This window comes from Hemicordylus capensis, chromosome 3 (genome assembly GCF_027244095.1).
Source record: "Hemicordylus capensis ecotype Gifberg chromosome 3, rHemCap1.1.pri, whole genome shotgun sequence".
NCBI lineage: Eukaryota > Metazoa > Chordata > Lepidosauria > Squamata > Cordylidae > Hemicordylus > Hemicordylus capensis.
In genome coordinates this window covers 183,515,220-183,542,943 of record NC_069659.1, presented here as the reverse complement: position 1 = coordinate 183,542,943, position 27,724 = coordinate 183,515,220, and the positions used below count along the sequence as shown (strand labels likewise).

At 45.7% G+C, this 27,724-nt stretch overlaps 2 protein-coding genes across 3 annotated transcripts; one reads left to right on the top strand and one right to left on the bottom strand.

Annotated features, from left to right (window-relative positions):
• The first annotated feature begins 2,492 nt into the window (after positions 1–2,492).
• LOC128352279 (uncharacterized) lies at positions 2,493–7,264 on the top strand. The gene is made up of 2 exons (XM_053312724.1): positions 2,493–2,514; positions 5,428–7,264. The coding sequence occupies exon 2, from the start codon at positions 5,609–5,611 to the stop codon at positions 7,262–7,264; it is 1,656 nt and encodes a 551-aa protein (XP_053168699.1). The 5' UTR covers positions 2,493–2,514; positions 5,428–5,608.
• A 5,105-nt stretch (positions 7,265–12,369) lies between these two features.
• On the bottom strand, positions 12,370–16,998 carry LOC128352280 (drebrin-like). 2 transcript variants are annotated; one of them, XR_008320298.1, is made up of 5 exons: positions 16,860–16,998; positions 16,391–16,414; positions 15,703–15,731; positions 13,654–14,521; positions 12,370–12,691 (listed from the first exon to the last, which is right to left on the bottom strand). XR_008320298.1 is itself a non-coding variant. In XM_053312725.1 (4 exons), exons 1-4 carry the CDS (start codon positions 16,889–16,891, stop codon positions 14,148–14,150), a joined length of 459 nt encoding a protein of 152 aa, XP_053168700.1. In that variant the 5' UTR covers positions 16,892–16,998; the 3' UTR covers positions 13,343–14,147. The 2 variants fall into 2 exon arrangements, 1 of the variants encoding a protein (XP_053168700.1); XM_053312725.1 differs by lacking the exon at positions 12,370–12,691 and having other exon boundaries at positions 13,343–14,521.
• Between the last annotated feature and the right edge of the window lie 10,726 nt (positions 16,999–27,724).

Sequence of the window (27,724 nt, the reverse complement as noted above, 5' to 3'; positions counted from 1 at the left end):
TTTGGCTTCCCTTGAAAATTTTCAGATGTTTTGCCCTAGAACTTGCTTCAAATTTCACTTAGTGCAAAAATTTGTTTCCAACCTCAATTTCAGTTCCCCTTAATCACACCAGCTTCATAGGCTTTCCATTTAATTTCTAGTGTTACTGCCTGCACTCAGCTCACTGCTGTACTTTATAGAGTATTGTCCCATTTCTTATCATCTGTCCTCAAAATGGTAAGTTCAGTCCCCTGCTGAGCAAAAAGGCACCTTTTTAAAGTAGCGATTCTCTTATGTTTCTTTTTAAGATGGTGAGCCCTTTGGGGACAGAGAGCCATTTTATTTATTTATTATCTATCTATCTATCTATCTATCTATCTATCTATCTATCTATCTATCTATCTAAACCACTTTAAAAACTTTTGTAGAAAAGCAGTATATAAATATCCATCGTATTCATATCTTTGTTTTGCGGAGTACCTCAGCAGCAATAAACATAAGCATAGTTTTTTGGCAGGGGGTGTGTGTGTGTGTTTGCACTCCCATGAGTTTATTTTAGATGGAGAGAATTAGAAATATCTTCTTTGCATGAGAGATCCCTTAGGTGTAAAACTCAGAAGACTAATTTAAGCTGCCGTGGTCACACTGAAGCCAATGGGATTATGCTAACCTAAATGGGCTTCGGATTGTCCCTTTTGTACTGTATTAACACTGTAATTTGTAATGTCACAAATCTATATTTGAAATGAGAGAGAGAGAGAGAGAGAGAGCAGCTAAGACTAACCTCCTCCCTCAGAGTTCCTATTTGCTGCTTTCAAGAGCAATATTTGCATTTCCATTCTGCTGGAAAAGCTTGTCTCTTCCACTCAAAGTGCTTTTTAAAGAGCAGGATAATTTTATTGCACTTGTAACTAGCAATGAGGGACAATGAAAATGTAATTCTTTTGGACTGCAAACAAAATCATTGCAGAGCAATATTGTCATCAGGAAGGAGAGACTGGATGCATTCTTTTTTGTAGGAGCTGACACTGTCAGTTTTAGGGCAGAGTATGGTACTATTTGCAAACGAAAATAAGACTCCGCCTAGAGCTTATTGTATGTTTCATGTGAACTTAGTCATTCTTGAGGTCTGAGGTATAAATAGAAAACATCTTTCAAAACTGGATTGACAGTAATACTGTTTCAAATGTCCCAGAAACATTAAGATAACTCAGGTTCTTTCAGACTTATGGCAAAGCAGGGTGCCTGTTTCACTTGAAGGTTATACTAATATGTGCTAATTTGGAATAAAAATACATCCATGTGTAAGATGCCATCCGTGATATTCCCCAAGATTTAACAAAGAAAGTTATCACCAAAACCTGGTAGAAATAACAGGAGGAAAGGAAACACAGCAACATAGGAAACCACGTTATACTGAGTCAGACCACCCAGCTCAGTATTGTCTACACTGGCTGTACTGCTTGAGCTCAATACCATCAAGCTACCATCTAGCTCAATACTGTCTACACCACAGCAGGGGCTTCTACAGGGCTTCAGGCAGGAGTTTTAACCAGCCGTACCAGTCCACTTCCAGGCTAGATTCAAGATGCTGGTCTTGATCTTTAAAGCTCTACACAGCTTGGGGCCGGGATACCTGTCGGACTGCATTTGCTCATGTGAACCTGCCAGGGCTCTCTGCTCAGCATCTCAGGCCCTGCTCATGGCTCCGTCACTAACAGAGATCCAGTTGGCGGGGATTAGAGACAGGGCCTTTTCAGTTGTGGCCCCTTGGCTTTGGAACGCCTTCCCTGAAGAGCTTCGCCATGCTCCCTCCTTCAGTTTTTTTTTTTTAAAAACACCATTGAAAACACATCTTTTTAAAGAGGCTTTTTAAATGTTTCATCTCTGTTTACATCTGGTAGGTTCTTTAGTTTTTATAGTTCTCAGTTTTTAACTTTCAAAGCAACTTTTAATCTGAAACCTTTTTTAAAAAATCATAATTTTAAATGTGGTTTTAACTTCGTATTTTAACTTGTTTAACTTAAATTTGGTTAACTGTATTAGTCTTATTTTACATTGTTTTTATTATGTTGTGAGGTGCCCCGAGCCGTAGTGTAGTGGAGGGGCGGAGTATAAATACCTTAAATCAATAAATAAAAATAAATGTTTGAATGTGCTCTGAGGTATTGGTTATGTTCTTATATGTTGAGTTTCAGATATTGACTACAGACTTTTGAAGCCTTCTGAGGCTTGTGCCCAGGTTACCTTAGGAAACACCTGTTGAGAGTTTTGTGCCCACCTCAGGCTCAGCCTCTGGGAGAATGGAACAAACTTTTTTTTCTTATGGCTGTACAATTATGGAATACACCTCTGGTGAAGAAAAACTTTATTTGGATCTGGTTCAGGCCTAGTCAGGCTAGGCCTGTGAGTTATGAACTTCAGTAGGGCTGCAAGGGTTGCTATGGTAACATAATGTATAAATATGCTATTTGGAGGGAATTGAAGGAATTGGGACAACATGTAGACTGGAGTGTTAAGAACTGCTGGCAAATGGTGATTGGTGCATACTCTCAATATGACTAGCTATATAGGCTGATGTTTGACCTTTGCTGTAATTGGGTAACTGGTTATGGTATATGCTCCCATTTGGGAAAACTTTACAATCCTTACTTTGCATAATGCTGAAACTTTGTTCTATTATGATTGGTTCAGACAGTGTGCAGAAAGGCCTAATTGGTGGGCCTATGTTTGCTTTAAGATCTGTAACTGTATAAAGCACTCTTGCCAAGTCTATTGAGTGTGCAGGAACCCAGCAGGTTGTGATAATAAACCTTGAACCTGATGGATGGTGTGGCCTCTGCTCATTAAAACGAACTCCTGGAGATTTCTCCAACACTTCCAAGGGAGGCCCAACTGGTGACAACTCTCTTTAGCTTCAGCATTTGTTTATGGATGTTTAGATTCATCAGGCTTTTTCAGTGAATCTCTAATGTAGAATCTGATTGGTTTGTTATTATTCATTTTTATGCTTCCCAGTATTTAATTCTCCTTATTATATTGCTTTTGTGAACATTTAATATAACAGTGTTTGACATGTTATAAATAAAAAAATTACAAATACATTTAATTACAAGACAGATTTCAATAGGGAACCCATTTCTTTGACATTTGGCTTACAGAACTAGAATGAGTGGGCAGCATCCAGACTAAATTATTCAGGACTGAGTCCCGTTGAGATTAATGGGAATCAAGTCAGTCATGACAAACTTGTCTCATTTATTTCAGTGATTCTTAGTCGTGACTAACTACTTGGATGCTGAAACTAAAGACAAAGATGTGATCAGAGGCGTATCTAGGGAAAATAGCGCCTAGGGCAAGCACTGAAATTGCGCCCTTGTCCAGACAGGAATGATGGGACTTGTAGTCAACAATATATGGAAATCCCTGTTAAAAGGAACACTGTACCATCTAGACATGGTTGATCAAAACCTGAAAACAGGAGCCATCTCTGTAAAAGACTTAGAACAACAGTCAGGAGTTATGTGAGGATTCCAAGTGTCATTTTCTCTGTCTCATCTCATGCTTTTTTCACCTGCCCAAATAGCCACTAGCAAAATAGGGGAAGAAGAAGGTGGTGGGGGTGTGTGTGTCTATAAACCAGTGAATGATTCCTGCCAGCCTTTGTCTTGTGAAGACTGTTGGCTCATGATGGGGTATATGTGCATTCACCACACTAGTGCTTACTTTGACACCAAGAGGGAGGAGGATACATTAGTTTGCCATACTAGACAGAGGCATTTGCAACAGGAGCAGACAGCCAAGTTCTGCCAGGGCCAAAACCAGCCCCTGCCAGACTAAGAAATCGTTGTAATTTGCCCCTTCCCATCACAAGCAGTGTGCTGTTCTTTTATTATTGATTCTAAATCTCAGATATCCCAGTCATGGATGGAAAATTCAAGGTCAGTTTACAAGAGACACATTTTCTACATGGAAGTTTCTTCTGTGCAGGTGTTGTGCAGAAACCCATGTGTAGTGACTGCCAGGGACATAGCAAGGTTGGAATGGGCCAAGATGAGATTTTAAAATGGGCCACCAGCCCCTCAATGTCCAGGGCCTCCACGCACCCCAGGCCCCCAAGGATTTAAGTCTGATATTTCAAAATAAGTATGCTGCCTGGAAATACATTTCACTGAATACACACACGGACACTTCACAATATATAGTGATATACATTGAGTACTATATATTTGTGCTACTTTTAATGCCTAGAACACACCAGAAACACTAATTATTAAAATGGCCTCCTCGCTGCAGATTAGCAAAGGAGACTTTCAACCATGCAGGGTGAGCCTATGTTTGTTTTCTCAGAATTCTTGAACAAATTCAGTAAAGTTTGATTCCAGGAGGTTTTTCACATGAGGCTTTTAAAGCCCTTTAACACACATCTCCTCTGGAATGGAGGTTCTGCATTCAGATGTTGGCCAGATGTACCCTGAAGTCCTGTGAGTTATTGGAGAGCAGTTCACACACAAGAAAAATAAAATAAAATAAAATAAAAGCACAACACATGCTTCACAGTTCTCACTCAGACCTTCTGGGTTGCAAAACAACTTGAACATAAGTGCATTTATACATGAATGAGTGAATATAATATTGTTTGTTCCAGAAGTTTTTGTAATTTTCTGCCATGAAACAAGCAACAGGCCTTTTTAGATAGTAAAAAGCCAGAAATTTAAAGCCAGAAATTTTTCTATCTGTTTTAAATTAAATATTCAGAGACTTCTCATTCTCTCTCTCCCCCCCCTATGGCAAGCAGATCCCTATATACCTGGGGTGGGGTGGGGGGTAACCACAAAAAGGAATTCACAGTCTACCTTGCAAAAGCTGTGTTGGATGGTCTGGGCAGAGAGTCTGCTGCAGAGAACTCTTCCTGCCTCCTTCCTGGCTTGCTGGGGAATGCCAAGTTCAGGCTTCAGGGAGGAGGCCTCTCTGGAAGCCCTGCCCACCTGCCAATCAGCTGAGAGGCGGGGAGCGAAGAAGAGCTCTCTGCAGTTTGCAGGCCGCTCGGATCCTAGGCCAGAGCCGGAGGGCAAGGCAAGCAGGATGGCAAGTGGCTGAGGGGCCCTGGGGCAGGGCCGGTGGGCAATGGGGTGGGGGTGGCAGGAACTGGTGTGGCACCCCCTCCTCAGTGGCGCCTAGGGCACGTGCCCTGGCTGCCCCCCCAAGTTCCACCCTTGAATGCAGGTGGTGTGCCTTTTTCCAGGTTATGGGGAGGGCATCCTTCACCAATGGGTTTGTCAGGCTCCGCATGCTCCGAGACAGGGCCAATCAGAAACAAGCACGTCCTCTACCCACTCAGCGCCTCCCTTCGTTCCCCAGTTCTGGTCCTGTCTAGCTCCGAGAACGGCCGTATTTCGTGAGATCTTATCTGATAATTCTTTACTTCTTATTCTAACCGCCTTGCAGCCTTCCCGCCAATAGTGCGTCGGCCATTTTGGAAGCGGCGAGGCCCCGCGAACCTGTGGCACCACTCTCTACTCTCGCTGCACATGTTCCGCCGGTGGACTCCTCGGTTGGAGGGCGTTTGGTCGCCTCAGGCGCTACTAGTGCCAGCCCCGTGGGGCTCCCAGACTCGGGGCACGTCGCCATGGCTGGAGGGGCAGATCCAGCGGCAGGTATTGTGGGCCCTAATGGGGAACAACTGTCCCTTAAAGAATTGCAATGGTTGGGGAATTTTATTAGAACCCAATGCATGGCTGTGGTTTCCCCCCTGCTTAACCAAGGGCCTCCTCAGGAATCATCCAGGGCTCCTTTGCAACCTTCCAACTCTGCTATCTCAGCATCTGTGCACAAGGTGCGTTCTAGCCACAGACCCCAGCGTCCCTCATTTTCATCCTCCCCGGACTCCAGTCCGGCCAGACACCATATTCCTGTTGGGGAGCGAGTGTGGTTTGCGAGACGCTATAGCCAAAAACGCCTTAGGAGGAACCATGATGCTTCTTCATCCTCAGGTGAGGGGTTCCCTAGAGCAAAGAAACAATGTGCTGGCGGGGTGTCGGAAGCTGGGGCACCTGATGTTAATTCCAGTCTTGGGCTGCCCCCTAGTAATGCCGCCTCCATGGGGCCTGTTGGCCGTGGTACTCTGGAGGCTAGGCCTAACCTGGAGCCTTCTAGTACGCTTCCCTCAGTTCCTACCACGGTGAGACTGGATGGCTCTTCCTCAGAGTCAGAAAGGGAGGAAAGAGAGCTCTCTGACGAGCAAACACCTTCTGATAAGCCTACTACTGCTAGACTGTTTTCCATAGCGGAGTTTGAAATTTTGCTTGCTAAGGTTAAGAGAGCTATTAAGGATGTTTCCAAGGAAGATGGTACACAGGCTGTCCAGGGCTTGGATCAGGAGGTGTTCCCATCTACATCTTCTACCCCGGCCAAAGTGCCTTTCCCCTCCTTGTTCAGGGAGGTTATGCTTGCGGAATGGGCCACTCCTGTGTCTTCTAAGCCTGTGTTTCAAATCCCTAAGAAATTATATACTCTGCCCTCTGATGTAATGGACTTGTTAGCTTTTCCAGTTGTAGATGCTCCTGTGGCGCAATTGGTGTCCGGATCCTTGGTCAACAGGGAAGGAGAGGAATTCCTTAAATTGCCAGAGGACAAGAAAACCGATCATCTGCTCCGCAAGATCCACAATGGTTCTGCGACGGTCATCAGAGCTGCAGCTACAAACTCCATATTTGCCAGGGCAACGATTTTGTGGACTAAAGAATTAGCTAAGCTGGTACCCCCTGAAAATCTTAAGCTCCGACAAGGGTTGAATAAGATTGCCCAGGCTTCTGCCCTTATGGCTGACTCTAGCCTAGACTGCCTTCAACATGCCTCTAGATCTATGGCTGCTAATGTAGCCATTCGGAGAGGCCTTTGGTTAAAACACTGGAGAGTGGATGCCAAATCTAAAGCCTCCTTAGGGGCTACTCCATTTAAGGGCAGCAAACTTTTCAGGGAATCTCTAGAACCAGTATTGGTTGAGACTCAAGACAAGAAGAAGGCTATGCCTGGTGGTCGCACAGACAACAGGCGTTTCTTTCGGGGGGGTGGAAATGGCTTCCAGAATTCCTTTCGTTCATACCGGCCCTTTACTCGATTTAACTCCTCAGGTTTCCGAGACGGATTCAGAGACCGTGAGTTCCGAGGAGGACAGGACAGATCTAACTGGCGTCAGTCCTGGACCTTCAGAAACAGAGGTACTGGGAGGGGCAGAGCGGGAGGTTTCCCTGCTAATCAGCCAAAACAGAACCGCAAACAATGACTCGCCACCAGTAGGTATAAGGCTACGGCTTTTTGCTCAGACCTGGTTCGAGTCAACTACAGATCTTTGGGTAAGACAATCCATCTCTCAGGGATACCACATAGATTTTTGGACAACACCCCCCAATTTTTTCTTCGAGACTCCTCTGTCAAATTGCTCAACGAAGAAAAAATTGATGGAGGTTGCCATTCAACACCTATTGTATAGATCCAGGCCATAGAACCAATTCCGATCTCAACAAATCCAGGAGGGGTGTTTTCACGCTTGTTTCTGGTTCCCAAAAAAGACAACTCATGGCGTGCTATTCTGGACTTGAAGCGGTTGAATCGCTTTGTCCGGAAACGGACTTTCCGTATGGAGTCCTTCCGGTCCATCAAGGCCTCTGTCCTCCCGGGGGACTGGCTGGCATCGCTTGACTTGTCAGAGGCTTACTTGCATGTCCCTATTCATGTTCATTCCCGTCAATATCTCAGATTTGCCTACAACCACAAGTTTTTCCAATACAGAGCTCTTCCGTTCGGCCTGTCTTCGGCCCCCCGGGTCTTCACAAAGCTGATGGTGGCAGTCATCGCACGGATCTGGCAGGAAGGTATTCATTCCTACCCGTACCTCGACGACGTGATGATTCGATCTGCATCTCGCCAACAGGCGATGAAGGACGTGGCCCGCTTGGTTCACCTCATGGAACAACATGGCTTTATCATAAACAAGGCCAAGAGTCATCTATCCCCGACCCAACAACTGGTCCATCTGGGGGTACTTTTCGACACAATTTCAGCCACAGTCAGCCTGCCAAAGGACCATCTGGAGAAGCTGCACTGCTCCATGTCTCCCTACCTTCACAAGAAGAAGGCCTCTCTCGCTCACCTGGCACACATTCTGGGTCTTATGATCTCCTGTCTGGACTGTGTTCCTTGGGCCAGGTGGCATTCCAGACCACTGCAGTGGCTGTTACTCCCTTATCAGGAATTCATCATGGAGAAACGTCCCTTATGGGTCAAGGTTCCCTTACCTGTAAGAAGATCCTTTCTATGGTGGTTGTCAAAAGCCACATGTCGGGGAGTGTCCCTTCAAATTCCAGAGAAGGTGATTGTCACCACGGATGCCAGTCTCTTTGGCTGGGGAGCTCACTGTGCAAACCGCCATGCCCAAGGCAGGTGGGAGCAGAGCGACCTAAGGCACAACATCAATTGGCTGGAATTGAAGGCTATCCGTTTAGCCCTGGAAAGCTTCCGGGACCTTCTGCAGAATCAACATGTGCTTGTGCGCACGGACAACATCACGGCCAAGGCGCATATAAACCACCAAGGGGGTATGCGCTCCAGATCTCTGATGAAGGAAACAGACTTGTGCTTTCAGTGGGCGGAACAGAATCTGCAGTCCATCTCTGTGGAACATCTCTCCGGGATAGCCAATTTGCAGGCGGACTGGCTCAGCCGACAGTCTCTGGACCAAGCAGAATGGTCTCTTCATGTGGAGGTCTTCCAAATGATAGTAGGAGAGTGGGGTCTTCCGTTAGTGGATCTGTTTGCTTCCCCTCTCAATCACAAAGTTCCCAGATTTTTCTCGAGACACCAGTGTCAGCAGGCGGAACAAACAGATGCCCTCGTGACCAGCTGGCCTCGGGGCCGATTGTATGCATTCCCTCCTCTCCCCATTCTGGTTCCTCTTCCCCATTCAGTGGTTACACTTACACGCTTGGAGGCTGAGCGGCAGTATTTAGACAGGAAAGGGTACTCTAAGAAAGTTCAGGACACTATCTTGGCCTCCAGGCGTGACTCCACTACACGTATATACAAAATTACATGGTCTTCCTTCTCTTCCTGGGCTAGATCCTGCAATATACCTCCCTTAAATGCGGGCGTTCCAGATGTTTTAGAGTTTCTTCAGCGTGGTATTGATAAGGGTCTGCGATGTAACATGCTACGTCGTCAAATGTCGGCCTTGTCCTCGGTTTTAAATGTTTCAGTTCTGGGGTCTCGAGGTCTTCACCCAGACATCCAAAGGTTTCTCGGGGCACTAAGAATTTGGGTCCTCCTCCAATACAGCGTTTTCCCTCTTGGGATTTGAATAGGGTGTTAAATGCTCTAACAAGGGCTCCGTTTGAGCCCCTTCGTCTGGTTCCTCTAAGATTGTTGTCTTTTAAAGTTCTTTTTCTGGTGGCTATTACCTCAGCAAGGAGAGTGTCAGAATTGGCGGCTCTATCTGTTAGAGATGAGCTTTGTGTTTTTCAAGAAGATTCTGTGGTGATGAAATTGGACCCTACCTTCATTCCTAAAGTTAATTCTGTGTTCCACAGGTCTCAAGCTGTGGTACTCCCTTCATTTTGTCCGAATCCTCAGCACCCCAAGGAGAAGATTTGGCATATCTTGGATGTTCGTAGGGCTCTTCGCATTTACATTAAGCACTCTAAGAGGTGGCGTAGGTCCAGCTCCCTGTTCGTTTCCTTTCAGCCAGCAAGTTTAGGCCTTAAAGTATCTAAAGACACACTGGCCAGGTGGATTAAGGCCACCATCTCCTTGGCCTATGACTCTCTGAACCTCCCAGTACCACCAGGCATCACGGCCCACTCCACAAGGAGTGCCTCCACTTCTGCCGCTTTCTCAGCTAGGGTTCCTATTGAAGAGATATGCAAGGCGGCAACCTGGTCTTCTATCTCATCTTTTATTAAGCATTACAAAATTCCATCTTTTTACGAAGCCCAGGCGGCTGTTGGTCGCACGGTTCTTCAAAAGGTGGTTTAAACATCCGCTGCCCTCCCGTTTTTTCTGGCTTGGGTATGTCCCATTGGTGAAGGATACCCTCCCCATAACCTGGAAAAAGAAACATTGGTAGACTTACCGTGAATGGTTCTTTTTCAGGTATGGGGAGGGCATCCGGCTCTCCCGCGGATGTGAAGAGGGACCTCTGGGTGGCGGGGCAACTCCTAGGGTTCATAGTTTTCTATTCACTTTTTCGTTTCTGTTTTCATATCCTTCTCTACCTGGTTGCTAGTCCCTTTCTGCCCTTGTTTCCTTAACCGGGGCAAGTGTTGTGTTTTTCCTCAGCTTTCTCTCACTGCATGACCAGAACTGGGGAACGAAGGGAGGCGCTGAGTGGGTAGAGGACGTGCTTGTTTCTGATTGGCCCTGTCTCGGAGCATGCGGAGCCTGACAAACCCATTGGTGAAGGATGTCCTCCCCATACCTGAAAAAGAACCATTCATGGTAAGTCTACCAATGTTTCTTTCTCTTGACAAGATGCATCCTTTCTTGCCTCGTTGCAGGCACTGTCATGGTTAGGTGTGCAGTGGCTTGTGATATCCATGTTGAGATCTGATTTGGCAATTTTGCTGAGCCAAGGCAAAGGGGTGTGTACTAGTTGCTAGGCAACAGCAAGAGACTTTCAGCTGCTGATTTGTTGGCTCCCCGACCCCTGGGCCAAATATCCCATTTACTTTTGGAGTTGGTCCTGGGCTGGCATATATTGATACAGATATGAACTATTCTCTATCAGAAGAAAAGAGAGAGAGAGAAACTATTTGCTAAATGTGCTTTCAAAATTCAGCCATCTGGTCTTGGCAAAATAAGGAAATTCTATAAAAGTAGTTCCATTTTTATTAAGGGGCATCCAAAACAGTCATATTTCCTGGAGCTGTTTATTTCTCTTAAGTTAAAACAATTAGTAGACTAAATGTTGGTCACTCTGGCCAGGAAATTGAATCCTTTTAAGAAAATCAATGTATGACCATCCAGTTAGCATAATGTTAATAAAATGTAATAATGGTGTCAGGATTACAGAAACTCTCTCTTCACTTTTAAAAGGAAACTGACCTTGAAGATTGGATGATATTCCTGAATCATTGTCAGAGTATCAAGCTTGTTGCCTAGAGCTGTCTGAATCAGGCTCACCATTTGTCTGAAACATCACCTCTTTGCATTAATGCATTCATGGGCACAGCACTCCCATGGTGATGTGTTGTTCTAGGTGCAAACACTCAGCCCAATGTATCCCATTAAGAAGGCATCTTCTGTTGATTCTAATGATTCTTCTCAGTGCATGCACAATGAGCCTCAAGAGCAAACATATTCTTGTCCTTACACTTGGCCATCTTTAAGGGCTCTTAGAGATGGTCAAGGACAGGCATTCGACCACTGAGTTGTGTAGCTAATGCAGTGGTCCCTGCATTGTTGTCTTATTTCATTGTCATATCAGATCTAACATCTGCAGTGACAAGTGCTCTCTTTCAGGCTTTCCTTCTTCTCTCTTCTCCGGCAGAAAAACAGCCTGGAGGCTAAAGGTCTAATCTCATTGCTGATCCTGCATTTGGGAGGAGGCCTGCTATGTAGGGGGCCTCTTCATTCTCTTTCCCTGAAGTATCAGCAGGGATGGATTGCCCTGGGTGGAGGTCTGATACAGAGCTCTCATGATATAAAGGTGGTCTCTTTGAGTACGAGCAAGGCTGGAAGGTCCTGGGAGGTGGCCTGATATGGAGGCTGCCTTTTTTGGTTCTTTCCTGTCATGCTCTACAGAGAGCCACCCCCACGGCTTTTCTTCCCGCAAAGGAAATGGAGGTGCCACCTCCTAGCTGTTCCCCCAGGGCCAAATCAGTCACTCAGTTTGACTCCGCCTGGATCTAAGCCTCCAGCTGCTGCTGTGGCTCTTGGTGGAAAATAAGAGGGCTGGAGAATAACATTTGGCCTCGAACTTGGGCCTTCCAGCTGTTGTTTGATTACAGCTTCCATAGTCCCCAGTAGTCGCAGTAGCCAATAGTCAGGGTTGATGGGAAGTGTAGCCAAACAGCAGCTGGAGGGCTGGAGTTGTGCAGCCCTGCCCTAAATCAAGCTTCCTCTTCCGCATCACCATTCCATCCTCTTCCACACGGGGCAGATCTCTCTTCAGGGCCAAAATCCAACCTCCTAGCCATACATGTTGGGGCAGACAAGCTCTGTATGAGCCTCCTGGCAAGGAACTGTCTATCTTGAGCTACATCTTGAACCTCTCAAACATCTCTTGGCCCTGAGTGGACTGGCCAAGAGAATATTTTCTGTAGCTGAGTTTGACCCAAAGACCTTTTTACTGAACTCTACCCAAAGAATATTCAAAGCAAGACAAATGTATTTTCTTTAAAATAAAACATTTTATTTTTTTAAACAATAAATATGCTAGTTTTATTGCTGTTCTATCTCTACATCCTATTAAAACAAATATTTAATATTTTAAAAATATATACATAGCATTTTATTGCTACTTATGTAAATAGTAGCACAGTTGTCTCTTTTAATTTGCCTTCCCCTTCTTCCTCAGCAATGTACAGCTCCCTTGGAGGAACCACGATCCCCATAGTGGCTTCCACCCTGGCCAGTCTGCTCCTTAGCCACCTCAGTTGTCCCCTCAGTGCCTTGAAGCTTTGTACACATTCCTGGCAGCTACGGAGGTCTCTTTGGCCTTGAAGGAGAGAAAACAAACAGGGTGAAGGGGCCTGTCCTCCACCATGTCAGTCCCTGCACGGACTTCTAGTCCTCTTTCACGCCCAGCACAGACTCCTCCTCTCTGTCTTGAAAATCCTCCATGGCTATGTACCCCCCGGTGAACTTGCACCCCGTCAGGTTGATTTTTTGCTCTTCCAGCTTCTCTGTCTTCAGGAGCCACCTGAAGGTCTCCTGCTCTCTAAAACAACTCTTTCTCTTCTCTCTCGCTGACCCTTGGGTCTGGAACAGCCACTCAGATGTGGCCCTTCATCTCTCTCCTATCCTTCCAATGGTACCTGAAAACCCACCTCCACTGCGCAGCCTTTGGCTTAATGCCTCAGTAGAGGCAGCTCCATCAGCTTGAATTGAATGCCCTTTATGCTTTCCTCTCCCATTCCTCCTCTTCCTCACTTCTCTCTCCAAAGCCAAACTTTAGACTGTATGCTCCTGGTGGCAGGGAACTTTTGCCCATGTACATTGATGACACTATAAGGAGGATTTGTAATATGCACAATTGTATATCATCCTCCTTGGTTCCCTGTTTCATCTCAGCTTAAACTCAAAAGGGCTGATATTTGTTTTCCTTTTAGCATTCATATTCTGCTCTTCCTCAAACAGCTCAGGGAGGTTTATGCATGGTTATTTTTTCCTCACAATAACCCTAAGAGGTAAGTTAGGCTGTGGGACAAGTGACTGGCCCAAAGTCACCCAGAGAGTTTCATGACTGGATGAGAATTCAAACCTGGGTCTCCCTGGTCCTAAGGAGCTGCGGCTGAAATACATACACATCTTTCCCCCACTTGCCCCCACCTCAGCTTCCCTCTCCTTCCTCTATTGTATCCCTGCCTCTGTTTTTAGACTATAAGTTTTTTAGATTGTAAAATCACAATGAGGATGGAAAAGGTAGAGGTTATGGAGTGCTGCCTTTGTGAGACTTACAGAGGACCTGGATCTCTACCAAACTCTGCAGAGTTTCTTTTACATTGCTGAGGTCCGGCTCCAGAAGAGGTGGAGAAGAAGGAGGAGGTGGAGAGGGATGCAGGAGGAGGGAAGAGGTGGAGGTAGAGGGTGGGATGGAGGCAACCTCATGGGAGGCAGAGGACAATGATGACTCAGACCCAGAGGGCTGGAGAAGTGCAGCAGGGTCTGCAGGAACATCTGCAAGAGAGAAGAAGAAGCAGGAGGTCAGCTGCAAAGGCTGACATCCTACCACACCCACCATCACTTGCCCTCACTGCTCACTCTGAGAAGCTGCTTGGATTACAGGCACAGGAGCTTGGACACATGAAAGACAGAAAACGAAGGAACACTTCAGCAAGCACTGACAAGCCACTCACAGGCCTCCCCTCTGAAATCTTAGATGCAGACTCAAATCAAGCATTTCAACATGAAATAAACAGAGCAAAAGAGCTGTTCTTAGCCCAGCAGCAATTTCAGGGGCATGCTGTGAACATACCTTCCCTTTCCCACCGCTGCAGCCGAACTTCTGGCACGGAGGGTTCCTCAGTGAGCTCTTCCTCCAGGATGTCTTTGGTCATGTGAGGTGCTAGAAGAGGTTCTGGCTCGGAGGGTTCCTCAGTGAGCTCTTCCTCCAGGATGTCTTTGGTCATGTGAGGTGCTGGAAGAGGTTCTGGCACGGAGGGTTCCTCAGTGAGCTCTTCCACCAGGATGTTGTTGGTGATACAAGGTGCTGGAAGAGGTTCTGGCACGGAGGGTTCCTCAGTGAGCTCTTTCCCCAGAGTGTCCTCCAAAACATTGGGGAGTCCCCCAGAAAATGGTACAACATGGGTTGGGTTTCTGGGATGACCTGAAAGAGGAAATAAAGCAGGAATCAGGAAATGATCATGGCTTGTAGGCCTGATAGAAATGGCCTCCCTTTTCTGCCTAGGTTAGCCAGCTGGGAAGTAGCCTAGGATTGTGGTGAGGTGGGCCACCCAAGGAAACAAGCAAGGAATGAAGAGCAGTACATTGCATAACACTGACTGGCAAGACAGCCCTCACCAAGTACACTTCAGAAGGGAGTGCAATGGCCAGGCTCTGCCTGCTGTACATACAAGTGCATCTGCCTTCTACCAAGTCATGCTCTTGGCTGTCTTTGCCCTACTCTGGCTGGCAGCCACTCTTGGGCAGAGGCCTTTTCCTAGCTAGCTAAGATCCTTTAACAGAAGATGATGAAGTCTCAACAGGAGACCTTGTGCATGCAAAGCAATTGTTCCACTACTGGGCTATGGGCTCTCCCTTCTGTGTGAGGAAAGAAACTTCTCCTTTGAGCAGAATGGGAGCTGATGGTTGACATGGACTATCTCTGGTTCACGAACCAACCCCCAGTTACAACCTCTTGGCCTAGTGGGGTGGGGTTTTTTTTAAAAATCTGCCTGGATGCCATAAGCAGGAAGCATAGCTGTGATCTCAGGAATGCAGGCCTGGCTCCTAGAGGTAGAAAACTGTGGTTGGAGAAAAAAAGAGTCTCTTTGGTCCGAGCTCAGAGCACATTGGCCAGGAAATGTTGCCCTTGTTTTCAGGTGATCCTCCAATTCCATCTTGACCCATGTAATTGTCAAAAAATGAGATACTTTGGAAACAATTAGCTTCCTCTTCTTGAAGGCAGGGAGAAACAGACTTAGAGGATGTCTTGGGGCTGGTTGTGGGCAAAGGGTTCTTGCAGGACTTTTTCAAAAGTGCACAACCTCTAAAGGAGAATGACCAAACCTACCTGCCTGCTGCCACAGCCCTTTCCCCATCTCCTCTTTGAATGGAGGATATCAGATGTTACTCACAGAGCCCCCGCCCCCAAGTCTCCTCTAATACTTTCGGCTGCATCAACAGCAAAGGATAGAGGTGGCTGAACCTGCCCTCCTGCTAGCCATCCATCGGATGGATGTCTGCCCATCTCTCTCCATTGTCTAAGAGAAACAGTTCTCCAAGGCGGCTTTCCCTGGGGGGCTGGGGAGCCCTGAGGAGAAGCAGGCACTCTCATCATCCACTTACCTGTCAGTGCCCCCTCTTCATCTTCATCCCTGCAGAGATAAGGAGAAATATTCTTAGTAGCAAATCACAGGAAAGAGAGGGTCTCCTCCCCCAGTAATACTAGGGGTATTACTAGTATGTGCCCTCCCTCTAATTTTAATTCACATGCAGCCAAGTATGTCCTCTCCCCTAATCCTTCTAGCTCACCCTGCTAATTTTGGATGATTCCATAGTTGGGAGCAGTGAATGTAATTGCCGTTGAATGTCACTCACTGCATTTTGCTCAGAGTATTTTTCATTGAGGATTGACTGGTTGTGGCGGGAGGGGGGTGGGCCTGCTCTCGTAGTTCACAGTCATGAGGCCAGCTTTCCCACCCCTCTCCAGTGTAGTTTCCCCACTTTTTAAAAAGCCCCCCCCGCAAAGGGACACATACATGCTGTTTTGTGTTTTAAATAGGAGGGAGGCAGCCTGCCAAAGGTATCAAGGGGACAGTTGATGAAATTGGCATTTGATTCAGCAGCCAATTACTGGCATTCTGAACATGGAAAGGAGATGGGCTCACCTTGATGAGGCAATATATGCCACACCTGGGTTTGGGCTATGTCTGAACACCTCCCCCTCATCACTCCCCCCCCCCATCCCTTCAGCTGGCCACACCAGAGCCAAAAGCATTAAGAGGAGTCAAGGGTAGAGAAGAGAGCAACTCACTTTGGTTCTGCTTCTGGGTGAGACCTATGGGAACGTGAAAGAAGAAAAGGTTAGGCATGTTCTTGGAAATAACATGGGGGTGCTGGGGGGCAACTTTTGAAGTCAGCTTCACCTGGTGGGCAGGATTTCCCCACAACCCCCCAAGTTGGTCCACAGGAGCCAGCCAGTAGCTCCTGAGTGATACAGCTTCACCAGTCTAGGACCTCCAAGCTTAAGAAACACAGTGGAAATCAGCCAAGCAGGTGACCTTCAAGGGCTGCCTGCATTTCAGGGAGAAGCTATGTGGTGTGAATAGTGGTGGTGAACTTGTGACCACTGAAGTTCCCACAGGGAGCACAAACACGTGTGAACACAGCAGGCTGGGCTTCAGTTCTCTGCCCAGACAAGCTAAAACAACGGAAGGGCATCTTTAAAAACCAAGTCCACACTGCCATTAGATTTGGCTTCACCCACCATGCCAGAGACTTACCTGCAGGCCACACATGACCAACAGCCACCCATCTTGACAACTAAGCTGATAAGCTGCTAATAAACTGACAGCCGAAGACAGCCAATTTATCGAAGATGCTTCAGCTAATCTAAAACGCTGCCAAGTGAGCCTGCTGCAGAATCTTCGCAGGTTTCCAGGGGGAACCATGATGGCAGAATTCTGTGGCTGACTGTGAAGTCACAAGTTACTGTTACTGGTCATGCTGGCTCTGGTTTGAATCCAAACACTGTCTTGGGGGTGCAGCTCAAAGTGTCAGAGCACCAGGAGCGAGTCATCCCAGTCCTGCCCTCTCTGCTCCCCACATGTCACTTTCTATTCATTTGACTTTTTTCTATTCATTTTGACTGTTAACAAATTCTGAAGGAAGGGGATGCTTGTGGATAGGGGTGGGCTGCAGCTGCTGCTTGTACAGTTGGACACAAAGTTTATAATAAGCCTTGCATGAGTCCTCTGTAACATGTAAGAGGGCAAAGGCAACAGCCACATCCATTGCATGTCCCCAGCTAATTTCCCACCTAATCCCTTAGATTAGATTTCCACCTAATCACTTGCTGAAGTCCTTTAGCTAGTAAATTCCTCTAAATCACATTCAGCACTGAGGCCCATCTCTGTTCAGAATACACAAAAAGAAAGCCAATTAACTTGTGGAACTCACCACCTCTAGATGCAGTGATGACCACTGGCTTAGATGGGCTTGAAAGGGGGTTAGAAACATTCACGTAGGAGGAGAGATCCCTCTGTGGCTATTAGTCATGATGGCTATAGAGAACCTCCAGGTGCACAGGCAGAATCCCAGATGCTGGGGACATGCAGTGGGTGCGGCTGTTGCCTTTGCATTCTTACGTTACAGAGGAAGCATGCAGGTTTATTATAAACTTTGTGTCCAACTGCACAAGCAGCAGCTGCAGCCCACCCCTACCCACAAGCATCCCCTTCCTTCAGAATTTGCTTACAGAAGGAAAAAGGTGAATGAATCGAAAGTGACCGAGAGGGAGGGAGGGGAAATAAGAAGGACAAAGAAAGAGGGGAAGCACAAAAAATGAAGATGGCCCACAAAGAATGAGAGGGCGCAACAGAAGGCTGTAATGTACTTTTAGTATAAGGTTATGACAATGGAAAGCAAACAATTATCCCCGCCCCCTCTGTTTCTTCTTAGGAAACAACCCACATCCTTATTAAACTCAATAGGCCCAACTGTACAAAATCTTAGTTTCTGCTGCATATAGTTTGATGTACTGCACATTAAAATAAACATTGGACAAAGGGACCTCCTCTCTGTCCTCTCAAAAGACCCACCATGGTAGCTCATGGCCCCACAGGGGATGGATGAATTCCGCTAAAGATGCTACTCTTACATTTTTAGGCATTCTAGTGATTGCCTCCTTACAGCTATTATTTCTGCCACTATAGTTAAACCATATGTTGTTGTTGGAAGTGCTTTTGCTTAATGTATTGTTGACATTCTGTCAGCTGGTATGTATCCCTCACTTCCTGCCCCTCTGGCTGCTGCCACCACCAACAGCACTGCAATTACTCTCCAGTATATTATTTTATCAGGAAGCAAAAACGTGTCACATAGAAATACGGAAGCACTCAGTTGCTGTTGAAAGTCACTTTGCTCAGACTGTTTTTTGCTCAGAATGTTTTTCCTTGAGGATTGACTGGTTGGTGGGGGGGGCAGAGGCGCTCTTACCCCCGGACGTTGGGGCCCTGGTTCATGGCCTCCAGGGGCAGACTCCAAATGGTCAGGGGGGGGCCCTCCTGCAACCACCTGTGCCCACCTCGCCACACCGTACGTCCGGTGCTTTTGTTTTGTATAATTTAAGCGAGGAGTGGCAGCTGGGAAGTGAGCTTAGCAAGACTTGCGTGCCTGCTCCCCCGGTGTTGTCCGAAGTGACCGCTGGGCTTGTCTATTCAGTCCAGTGGCTCTTGATAACTGTGAGGCGCTCCAGCGCGTGGCATCATGGGCTTGTGGTAATCTATTTTAACTGCACCAGTGCGCTGTAGCACCTCGCAGTAAACAAGAGCCTCTGGGCTGAATGGACAGGCCGAGTGGTCAGTCCGGTCACCACCACCGGGGGGTGGAAGGCAAGTCCTGCTCAGCTCACCCCCTGGCCCACCCCTCAGCCACACACATGCCATGGTGGCTTGAATTATGCAAAAACAAAAAACAGAGGCATGGCGTGGCGGGCGCAGGGTGGCTGCTGGAGGCACCCCAATTGCCTAGGTGCATCCCTGGCACAGGGAAGGGCGGACCTGCTCTCATGGTTTACAGTCATGAGGCCAACTTTCCCACCCCTCTCCACAGAAGTTTTTCAACTTTTTAAAGAGTCCCCCCCCCCAAATAAAGGACATGTTTCAGGTGAAAGAATGGCAACAAAAAGAAGAAGGACCTGGGTGAGTCCAATAGAAACTCTATATTGCACCACAAGAACCCACCCACACAAAACCTTTGCTGTATGCAAAATTAAATAAATCTGTAAAAAGACATTAAGAGGACACACTCAACTGCAACCTAATATTGTAAGGATTTTTCTCAAAACATACCAAAGGATGAAAGTTGCTGGATATTTAATATATACTGTTTTAGAATTACCCACATATATACTCAAATCAATACATAAATCCTTAAAATTATCAAAATTCACATATACATACACATTAAAATAACCAATAATACCCATTATGTTAATATTTCATATGGGCTAATACATAAAATCTAAAAGCACCCAACTATTCTTTCAATAATCCCTTCGTTTTATAGCTTCATGAGTTCCAAACTTCCAAAAGGTGCACAAATGCAAAGAAGGGGTCACAAAACTCTATATGGACTTCTTGTACCACATGTGCTGATGTTTTAAAATCCACATCCATAAGTAGCTTCCTCTGTCTCAAAAAGGTAACATATGAACATAATCTAACATATGAACATAATCTAACATCTGAATACGGCTATAGATATAAAGAAAATCAGAATTTATCTGATGGCATTTTCAGCTCAGTACAGAAAGGAGTGCTTACACATGCATTGTAGAATGTGGAGCTGGTTTTATCACCTTTTTGAGACAGAGGAAGCTACTTATGGATGTGGATTTTAAAACATCAGCACATGTGGTTCAAGAAGTACATATAGAGTTTTGTGACCCCTTCTTTGCATTTGTGCACCTTTTGGAAGCCAAAATGGCCGGGATGAGGCCCACAACATCAAAACCCCCAAAGTTCAGGCCTCAATAGCTACCTGTAAACTGAGAGCTACTTCCAGGTGGGCTGTCACTGGGACCCCCATTCAAAACAACCTCTTGGATATGTACAGTCTGCTCAGGTGAAGTGATCACTCAGGTGAGGTGACAGCCAGCCAGCAAAAGAGAAAACAAGGAATGAGGGAGAAAGACAGAACAACAGATAAAAGATAAGAAATAAAGAAGGGGAGGGAACCAAAAGAGAAGGGATAGAAAATAGAAATGAAAGAACACTTAAAGGGGGGAAAAATAGCTAGCGCCCATTATTATAACGGGCTTAAAAATACTAGTACAGATATGAAGTGTACCATTGTTTGTGCATTGAACGTAACTTGTGAATAGGGCTTATTTGTACACATAATATGCTTTCAAGGACACTGATTCCAAGTATGCTTACATTGCAGTCCAAGGAGCACACTTCAATTTCCTTAAAAGGAAACAGCACTAGCATTTTATGCTGATTTTGTAATATCTTTTATTGACCGACCAATCAATCAAACTATATCAGGGGCTATCAATGGCCAGTTATGGAGAAGACGGCATGATTCTGTCATGAATACAATGTAGCAACGCATGTATTTTGCCATAGGAATGTTTACAAAATATATAATGCATAAAGGTGGCATAATTTTGTACTAGTCACCATTGTTTGCATGTATGAATCACATCCAGGGGTGTATCTAGGGTGGGGCAGGCAGGGCACGTGCCCCGGTCACCACTTGAAGGGGGCGCCATTTTTTAAAATTAAAAACACTGGTTGATACCAATGCTGGCAAGGCACATGTGAATCCATGTCAGCATCCAGACTGCTGCTGCTCCATTGCACTCGTGGGAGACTGTCCAATGACAGTCAAAATGAACATTTTGACTTCCCCTTCCCTCTGAAGCCCACTGTGTGTCCCAAAAAGATGTCCCTGAGGGTTTCACAGCCCTTTGGAACATATTTTTCTGATGCACAAGGGCCCCCTGTCCAAACATCTGACACCCATCTTTCAGAAAACTTTACCATTATATCAGCTGAAAAATACAAGTCAAGCTTGTTAATCTTTTAATATTTCAAAAACTATATGGCAGTGGACATAGCCAGAACAAAAAATGCTGGAAAACTACAAATTTCAGTATGCTGGGGCTCATGAAATACCCAAATACTATGTGGAGGTATACTTGGAAAACTAAACAGAAGTGCCTATCTAATTCTCTACTATGCACTGTAGCATCACTATTACATAAGTTTTAAAAATAAATGGAGAATTTGACTTTTCCCAGATACTCTGAAAATAATTAAAGGATATGCAGAGTAAACTGTGTCACTGCTTGGAATATATTCTAGTATTTCAGAAAGACAGTTAAAATGCGAGAAAGGGAGCAAGAAACTCCCAGTGGGCCTTAAAACTAAGGATTTCACACTGATTCAAAGACAAACTCACCATCAATAGCCATATTATTAAGACATCATACTTAACTCACTCATCACAAGAAGCAAAGTAAGAGCAAATGAATACAATCCTAGCTCATAAGCTTCAGCTCAGTATTCACAAGCCCTGATTCTCTGTACATAGTGCCAATCTGAATATGTGTACAGTGACATATTATATTATTTTTTTAAAAAAACAATTCACCTGTAGCCCCTTTGAGGGGCTTCCTAAAGGCCATTAGGGGGTCTGCAAAGGTTCCCCCTCCCCCTCTGGCCTCTAGGGCCTCTCAGGGACCATTTGAGCATGTGCAGTGGCCATTTTTAAAAATATTTTTTTTAAAAAATGGCTGAAAACAAAATGGCCTCCACACTTGCTCAAATGGCCTATGCGAGGCCTGGCATGGCCTAGGGACTCACAGAGGCCATTTGAGCATGCACAGTGGCCATTTTGTTTTTGGTGGCCATTTTTTTTAAATTTTAAAAAATGGCGCCCCCTTCAAGTGGTGACCGGGGCATGTGCCCTGCCTGCCCCACCCTAGATACACCCCTGGATGTGATTCATACATGCAAACAATGGTGACTAGTACAAAATTTTGCTGCAGGGTGGGTGGGATGAACTTTGGCAAATTTTGTACAGAGATACATCTATAAATGTGGTGGGGGCGTGCCTTCCAGTATGACTAGTGGTGATTCCTTGGTGGTTCTTTTCCAGAAAATGTCATGCCTCTGTGGGTTGTGGTGGCAAAAGCACTGCCTCAAGCAGTGCTGCTTTTCCTGGCAGCTAGCTTGTGCCAGACACTATATTTTCTTCCAGAATACACTGAAGAATAATGTTACATCATGATACTCACAGAGGCACAGCATTTTCTTGGGTGGGAAAGAATACCCTGCATTGTTACCACCACCACCACTTATATTGGTAAACTGCCCCTGCAACCCCGCCCAAATAATAAAAAAGTGATACCCCACATGAAACTGATGAAAATACCCCACATTTTTTCCAGTCTATGGATCAGCTGTATTAGGGACCACTTGCAATACAACAGCACACTGAAAAGGATCAACTGCAGCCTGAGCATACACATGACCCCGAAGCCAGGGTTAATGCTGTGCTTGTGCACTTAACCCTGGCTAAAGGCCAGTTTAAAAAGTCAGCTTGGGTGGGGCAGCAACACCCGCATCGGTCTCAATCCCGGCACTCCACATAAGCAACCTAACCCAGGCTGAGCCGCCCTAGTCTGGGTTAGGCTGCTCATGAGAATACCCTCATTCATTACATAATTACTTGGTGACTACATTTTACATGAGTGTGTATATTGGTGTATATCTTGAAAAGACACTTTAAAAATATGTGGAAGGTTTTCAGTCTTTACTCTGAGCCAATTCAAAAATTATCTCAGCCTGAGGAAATGCACATTGAACTGCTTACATGACCAGTGCTATATAGGAGGAGGGGACTCACAGAAGAAGAATTTCTAGTTTGGGTGCATCCCCTATATGCATGAGCAGTTAAAAACATATATTACAGTTCTGGTAACTGTGTGATGGCATTTCTAGCCATATGCGGTTTGATACTCTGGAAATTTTAAACCATTTAAAGGGAACACCTGCAAATAACTGTTGGTTATATCTATGTGTATGGTTACAAAAACTGAAATAAGATATAACAAAAAGGAGTAGCTCATTTACAGTTTCTTTTGCATAGATTATGCTTGTGAACAAGACTAGTAGTTTTAGAGACATACCTGCTGTCAAAAACTATGTGTTTTTATTCACAAACAAAACCAAGTGGCTTTTGGAGTGACATCACTGGAAACATATGCTTGGTGTTTGTTACTGGGAGCTGTCAGAGGAGGGTCGTATGTCACTGGAAATGGTCAGAGGAGGGCCTATATCACCAGAAATGCTTAGAACCAGGGCTATGTCCCCACCCCGGAAGCTCTGTTCCCCATACTTTCACCCCTACCTCTGAATATGCCCAAGCATCCCTGAAGGTGGGCATATGACCCCCTCTACAAACACTCCCTGCCACCCTGGACCAATAGGAACAAGTTTCAGAGCCCAGAAAGGCCTGGCAGCGCAGACATGATAATGGAGTGCTGGCCATTTTGTGTAACTTTATTGGCCAAAATGGGGTCAAGTGACCCCTCTAAGTACAGGCCCTGTAGCATGGTGCTTAAAGGAGACTGTTTTACAAATCTGCAGAGACCGTGGAAGATGCTAGGACTCCACTGTGGCCTGTGGACCCATCTTTGCAACAGGCACCCCTGAACATTAAGCCTGGGAAAGCCAGAGCCATGTATATGACACCAAAGAGCCTCTCCTACCCTCCAACAAGCCTGCAGACTCAGCAGATGTGGGTTTTGGTTTTATTTAACTGTGGGCCAGGTTCTGGATTCAAAAGCAACCATCCCAGCAAACCAGTATGATGAACTAGCAGTGGTTCCCAACCTGGGTTCCTCCAGTTGTTGCTGAATCACAACTCCCAGCATCCCCAGCTACAGTTTCTGGTGGCTGGGGATGCTGGGAGTAGTAGTTCAGCAACATCTGGAAGATCCCAGGTTGGCAACCACTGAACTAGAATGTGACTGTGGGCGCTGTAATACCGACCCTGCTTCTGCTATAGAAATGGAAGCCAGAAGCCTCCAGCTACTGCCCCAGAAAACAGAAGCGTGAGTTCATCAGATTCTGAAATGGAAGCTCCTGTGAAATGAAAGCTGTGTAAGAAAAATTGGTGAAGAAGAGGCTTTCTCATTATTGGTGTGATGACGGCTGTTGCCGCAATTCAGACTTGTGTGATTGCCTGATGCCAATTTCCAGACATCATGTGATTTCCTGATGCCAGTTTCAGCAGCCCAAGATCCTCTTACTGCAGGACTGTATGCTTTACTTCTTCATCTGAAAGTGGGGGGGAGGAGGAAGCCATGAATGGTGGTGTACTTACAAAAAGTGAAGAACAAACCCCAACTGAGGAGCCCAACAAGCTGGTAAGCCTGATGTGTTTTAATTTGTTTAATACATACATTCATATCTGTTTCAAGCAGCACCATGGCAGAGCATGAGGAAATCATAATGAAAATATATTACAGCCCTGGGAGAGTGGGGTGTTTTGTGGGTGTATACCCACTTTTTCAAGAGGCCAAGCAGCACAGTAAAGCACTGAGTAAAAAGGAAGTTGAGGCCTGCCTTTCAGAGCAGGACACTTACACTCTGCACATGCTTGCAAGGATTCATTTTAAAAGAAACAAGACTGTTGTTTCAGGGGTGGATGCAAAATGGCAGGCAGATTTAGTGGACATGCAACAGATTTGTAAATACAACAAAGGTTAAAAGTACATTTTGACAGTGACTATGGGGTTCTAGGTGTACACATGAAGCCATCAGCATGCAGTTTTGCAGAGACGTCTGGCTGGGTCCCCACAGTAGGACTGATGTTGGATGCTGCTTCTGTAGATGGACCTGCCTTTGGCTCCATCTCCTCAGCAGCAACCCACAGATCTGCAGTAGTTTCCACTTCTGCAGATGGGTTTGGTTCAGACAGCTCTGTAGGATCACCATCAGATGCTATGGGATGGGTTTCTAAAGAATTAGCACCAGAGGGTGGCTTTTGGCCCCTACATGTGTTCATATCCCCTCCCCACTGTGTGGTAGTACAGGAAGACATGAACTCATCTTTAATTAATTTCTGAAACTCAAGGGCCTCAGACAAATCCCCATCATTTCAGAGTTTCAGGACAGTCTTCTGGTATTCAGCAATTCTCAAAGCTTGTTCAAAAATCTGCACACCAGCATTTTTAAGGACAACAAGACAACTAGCCATCACCCTCAGCTATTCACTATGGTCTTTTGTCAGTGACCCCATCAGATTTGGTGATGCGTCAGCATTGACTGGCTCCTCAGGAGCGAGTTCTAAAAATAAGGACATAATGGAGTTAGGAAACTATAAATCAGCCCACCTCATTAGATTGTTGTAAGTCTGGATACTTTAAAACTAGTGCTCCAGGTAAGACTCAAACTCACAACCATAGCATTGCTTTGGTGGAGGTGAGGGTTAGTGGGGGGGAGAACAACTGGGGTGAGAGCATAGCCATGGTTCTGACCATTTCTGGTGACATAGGCCCTCAAACCATTTCCGGTGATGTAAGGCCCTCCTCTGACAGCTCCCAGGGATGTCACCGAACACATGCTTCTTGTGACCTCACTCCAAAATACACATGGCTTTGATTGTAAATAAATGCACATCGTTTTTGACAGCAGGTATCTCTCTAAAACTACTAGTGTTGTTCACAAAACTGAAAGAACATATAACAAAAATTACATTGTGTAAAAGCAGCTGTAAATGATCTATTTCTTTTTGTTATATCTTTCAGTTTTTGTACCCATACACCAAGATCAACAGTTATTTGCAGGTATTCTCTTTAAAAATCCATAGCTTAAAATTTCCAAAGTATCAAACAGCACATGGCTAGAAACTCTATCACACAGCTACCAAAGTTGTAATACATGTATTTAACTGTTCGTGCATATAGGGGATGCTCCCTAACTAGAAATTCTTCTGTGAGTCACCTCCTATGTTGCACTATTCATATGAGTTCAATGTGCATTTCATTAACTACTGAGTGTCTCTATTTATTCAATTTCCCTGGATTACACATAGGGGCTATTCTCACGATTAACAAAAATCGGGCTAGGAGAGCCTAGCCCGATTTTTGTTAATCGTAAGAACCACCAGGCTCGCAAGCAAGCCTGGTGGTTCTTGAGCAGCTAACCCGCTCAAGTAGCCCACCCCTTAGCCCAGGTTTGCGGAGCGAGCGCTCCACAAACCCGGGCTATCTGCTTGGGAGTAGCCGCAATGCGGCTCTGTGGCACGGCTACTCGCGAGTAGACCCCCGAGCGGGAGGTGAAAAACCACCTCCCGGCTCCGGGGGTCTCCCCAGTATGCCCTGCGCACTCTCTTCCCACTCACTGCAAGAAACCAGGTCTCACGGATCGTGATACCCGGTCCATAGAGTGGCGTGTATGCAAACAGCCTTGGGCACAAATTCCCATTGAGAATGTATAAGAACATCTGCATACACCTGCCCATCAGCATCATTAATCCAAGCTCCGTTGGATTGGCTGGATGCATCTTTTGTTGCAACATACATACACATCTGGGGACACCAGTTGTTATGTGAGACTACTTGCTGACAACTGCAGCTGAATCAGGGCTCATGTGCTTCATTTCCTATTCACTATTCATATACTGATCACTCAAACTGGGATTTGAGGCCAAGAACAAGCAACAGGCAACTACACCTGAATCAGTAGTGCCATGAGTACAATCAGGGTTGGCATAAAGGGTCAGCTTCATTGGGCAGCTGTTGGGAGACCCGGGCCCTCAAAAGTTCCCAGTGCCAATCTCTGTCTTATGCCCATAGCCTTTGCACATTGTTGTTCAATGACTCTATTCATTATTGCCACCTTTCTCCCATCCCATCTGCCACAATGAGCCTTAGGGGGAGCCTATCCAGATAGGAATGGGCTCATGAATTTTAGTTGGACAATGGCCTGTGAAATCTGGAGCTGCTCTGTGTATAATAATCTTTAGGCCGTAATCAAAGGCCTAACACATATACAGCGGGGATTGACTGAGGCTGGGTATACACAATACAACTGCCACACATATACTGTTTAAGTTATTTCTTTTTGTTACTATCTCAGTGCAACATTTCTGTACAGTCTATGGGGTTTTCTCCACATTATAGTAAAGCTTTTGGGTGGGGGAGGAGATGTAGATAGCTGCTGTACAAATCAACCTGCTGCAACTTACAGCAATGCTCCCCACACCCCCGTGCAGCAGCATACTTGTTACCTGTGAAATCTGAACATATTCAGTAGTAGATGATCTCTAGTACTGAAGCTGTCATGTTTTATTCATAGAGAATCCACACTTTGGCATGAGTCCCGCAAAAAGATGAGCCATTGCTTTGTAAACATTCCTTCGGTGGCTATTAACAAAGTTTCTCAGCATATGCCTGAGCGCCATAAAGAAAGAGCTTGCATGTTGAAGGATGCTGCTGTGCTTCAGAAATAGAACTGGAAGCAGTAGGGAGAGAAAGGATCAATAGAGGAGAGGAAATCAAAATTAAGGAATAAAGAATAGTATGGATAATCCAGGTGCAGCCCAGCCCAACTAGAATGGGCTGTTT